The following is a 3,998-nucleotide window of genomic DNA, read 5'->3' as shown; positions in this document are numbered from 1 at the left end:
CTAATGTAATAAGGAAATTATTTACATTATAATAAATTAATCACATTGCAATAAATATGAAGATTTTTCACTATCAGCTCTATGGACATGTTTACAGCATAGTTATTCCTTAAAAAGTGTAATCTATGTAAAAAGTGTTTAGGCATTTTCCCCCCTGAGTTCACTTTATCACCCACAACTACCTTCAAGATGTTCAAATTCAAGTATTAAATAGTTAACTGAACCAGTGAGTTTTACTTAGTTTCTCAGAATTCTTCAGTCATCTCTAACAGACTATAAGAAAACATTTTAATTTACTCATTCAATTCTTAGGCATCTATTCCATTCCTAATCTTGTTGTTGTTAGGTTTCGATGAGTCGAACGCCACTCATAATAACCCTATGAAGAGCTAACCTGAAACCTGCCCCATCCTGTGCGGTCCTCGTCACCTCTGAGACACTAGAGGCCACTGCTGAAGTCACAGTGTCAGTCCATCTAACTGGAGGTGGTCTTCTCTTTCATGGATCCTCCATTTTTCCAAGAATAATGCCCCTTTGCAGGGAATAGCCTCCCCTAGTTACATGTCCACCTAACTTATGGTTATTTTACTGTAGCTACTCTATTGCTCTTTGTTGCTGTTATGTACTGTTGAGTTGGGTGACCCCATGAACAAGAGTTTGGAATTTTGTCCTATCTTGTTTCATCCTCATCATCTCTGATATACTTGAGTCCTTTCCTGCAGTTACTATGTCATTCTACCTGGTTGAGGGTCTTCATTTCTTTCTCCAATCTAACATGGTCTATCTCTGACTATCCCAATATAATTTTTTTCAATACAATACTTTTAGAACAAAATATGGAACTCATAGCATTTAGGACCAGTAAGGAATTTAGAGAGGATTTAGGCTCTTTTTAGAAAGAAGTAGCACATGTTAAAGGGAATGCAGTTCTCACCCATATGTTTTCTTCATTAAATAACACTTCTCAAGAATGTAGAGCAGCTCTTACCTAAACAATGCTAACTAGTCATTTTCTACCCTTATTGTTCATTACAAAATTAGCTGTTAATGCTATCCATGTTATGTACAGTCAGCTCATCCCCAAGAAATTTGCTCTTACCTCTGAGTGCTCCGTAGACCTTTCTGCACCATTCATTCTAGTTGTGCTCTGTGTAAAATGTGGCAGGAAAGATGTTTGTTCTGGAGTCTTGGAAAGTAGAAAAAAGAGAAAATGGGGAAAAGTTTCTTACAGTGTCCTTTAGGCTGAGACAAAATATACAAAAATTTTAAAAGAGAAAGTTAACTTATTGTAGAAAGCAAGAGTATGATTTTTCATCCAAATTCAAGAGAAAGGACTAGGTGAACTACACAGAATAAGATTATAAGCACAGCAACTGCAATTTTAACTTTTCTTCTCTTCCAAAAAGGGATTTCCCAGGATGTCTCAAGTAGGCAGGCTGTGACTCAGACAGGGGCAGATTAGCCTTGCTCTGATATGTAAATTGCCTTTCTTCCTTTACTGGCAGTTTCTCCCACTGGATGCAGAAGTTACTTCAGAAAGCTTGGGCAAACCAAATCTTTTCTCATTAGCCTACTGCCATAACTTCATTGCATTACCCAGAGCAATTAGCTAACTGTTGACTTTTTGACAGTTTACTTACTTGCTTTCCTAAATGTGAGCTTGATTGTGTAGAACTTACTGAGCCCTGTTTTTAAGTACTCATTTTTAGGGAAATAAAAGAAAAAAATTACAAAGAAAAGCAATCATTGCTTAAAATACTTATCTTCCTCATGGCAGAAAGGAATTTCTCAAGTTTAAAACTAAGAGTTCAAGTCTGTATGTTCTCTATGTCTTCTGTGAAGCTATCTTTTCCTCCCCTCCCCTAGTGTCTTATCCTGAAATAGCTGATTTAACTCATTAACCAGGTAATGGAGCACTGGTGTTATTAGCTACTGTCAAGTAGGCTCCAGCTTCCCAATGACCTTAGATATAATGAGATCTGTGATCTGTAGGGTTTCTACTGGATGAGTTTTAGAAATTGTTCATCATAATGCTGAAACCTGTTAAGCATTATCAAGACATTTGAGGCTTCACTCAGAGAAGGGTGACTGCATTGCAGGGGCCTTGCCTGGGAATTGAACTTAGGCCTCTTACAAGAGCTACATGAAAGAGATTTTGACCTACATAGATAGATAGGTCCCCCAAAAGAAGCCCTTTTCTGTACCTCACGAACAGACAGCAAAAACACAAGAGCACAAAAAAAGGTGAGTCTGAGTTGCTGAAGGTGAACACAAAGATTTTGCAATCAATCATATAATTTACACTTTTCTTTAGAATTATTTGTGAGTTATCTAGATATATGTAGGGTAAAATTTGAACTCCTTGAATACTGAATGGTTACAATTTCCTGAAATGAATCATCCTCTGGTACATACCTGAGCCCTTGTATATATTATGATATCATTCTGAACCATCCCCTCTCAGCACCTTCCCTTCTACCTGTTGTCCTGGAAACTTATTAGTGCCTCTCTTGCCTTTTAAGCTGATTGGGACTTCTGTTAACTACCAAACAGAGCACTTCATTAACTGAGTGAATGTTACTGTAGAGTGGATTCTGATTTAGGATGACCCATAAACTCAAAAGTAGGTCACCAGGCTTTTCTTTCTAGCTGCCTCTGGATGGACTGGACTCCAACCACTGTACTTTTGGTTAAAGGAGGACTTTTTTTTTAAAATTGTTTGTACCATATAGGTACTCCTCACAGATCATAAACATAGTCTATTGCTTATATATCCATCTGCTTTCACTAGGGATCTCTTATGGCCTACTGGATAGAGAGTCAAATTGCCAGCTTAAAGGTGAGTGGTTCAAATCAACCAGCTGTTCTGTGGAAGAATGATGAGTAAACTCCTGTGAAATTTACTGCATTAAACAACCTGCTAGACGGCCAGCCATCAGTCAGTTCCAACTTGGCAGCACGTAACAAACAACAACAATATCCACACTATGGGAGAGAGCAGACAGTGCACAAACTTTGTGGAATATTGTTGGACATATTGATGAATATCTGTGAATTTAAAGGACACATCAAATTTAGTGACATTTTGCTGGTTTTTGTGATTTTTCATTTCTTGCTCTATTTTGTTGGAAGCTTGAATGAGATCGTAGTAATACTGATGGTTCCTTTAAACAATATAAAAAACACACAGATGGGATTCATATTGCTTATTAGAGTTCTAAACATAAACAATACAGCTCACAAATTATCAGACTTTGGGGATATATAAGCAGAAATTGTCTAGATATGGACACTATCAACACTAAAATGATCTTATCAGGAAAAAGACATTAAAAAAATTCTACAGTAGATAATTACTTTCCTTTCAGTAAAAAGGCATCTTGCATGTACACAATGCAAGATTCTCTTCAGTCTTATCTATTTGGTAATAGTTACGCAAAGACTGTGTAACAATGACCTAGAGGAGTGGGGTGAAAATATGTTTTTGCCAGGAAATACTTGGCACTGTTTCTTACGAATCTTCCCTATAAAGATACCCTAATGCACAGCCATTGCTATGCATGATGTCTTCCATTGAACAGAACTCCTATCGTTGTGCATTTTTCAACACAATTGCTTTGCCTTTTCTACCATAAAGGTTAAAAAAGTTAAAAGCAAACAGATTTTATGTTCTCTATGAAGTCATGTATCTTTAAATAAATAATAACCCTTCTGGAGAATCCTAAATTTGGTTTGAGAAAGCTGGAGCATTTCAATCTTAAAAATGAACTGCTATTTTCCATTGCTTGTGCTCCTCTACTCTCTACTCTAGAAGTGAACTGGCTATTCTCCAATACATGGGCCCAATTCCTCTTTCTAACATGCGCTAGCCACTTTGAGTCTACCTTCTAATAAACTTTGTTCTATAATTCATACTAGATAAATTTTTAGAGAGACAGAAGTTTCCCGAGTTAGTTTGAAGAATATTAACTTCTTAAGTGAATGAAAGGAAAACTAAA

At 36.7% G+C, this 3,998-nt stretch overlaps 1 protein-coding gene across 1 annotated transcript in view; it reads right to left on the bottom strand.

Moving 5' to 3' along the window:
- Positions 1–3,998, bottom strand: part of TNIP3 (TNFAIP3 interacting protein 3) — a 188,672-nt gene that overhangs the window by 53,440 nt on the left and 131,234 nt on the right. Inside the window, exon 4 of the mRNA XM_006881132.1 lies at positions 1,100–1,186. Coding sequence (XP_006881194.1) covers positions 1,100–1,186 — 87 coding nt within the window. The remainder of the gene's footprint in view (positions 1–1,099; positions 1,187–3,998) is intronic.

This window comes from Elephantulus edwardii, unplaced genomic scaffold (genome assembly GCF_000299155.1).
Source record: "Elephantulus edwardii isolate Elephantulus edwardi_28Jun2011 unplaced genomic scaffold, EleEdw1.0 scaffold00012, whole genome shotgun sequence".
Taxonomy (NCBI): Eukaryota; Metazoa; Chordata; class Mammalia; order Macroscelidea; family Macroscelididae; genus Elephantulus; species Elephantulus edwardii.
This window is presented reverse-complemented; position numbering and strand designations above follow the sequence as displayed.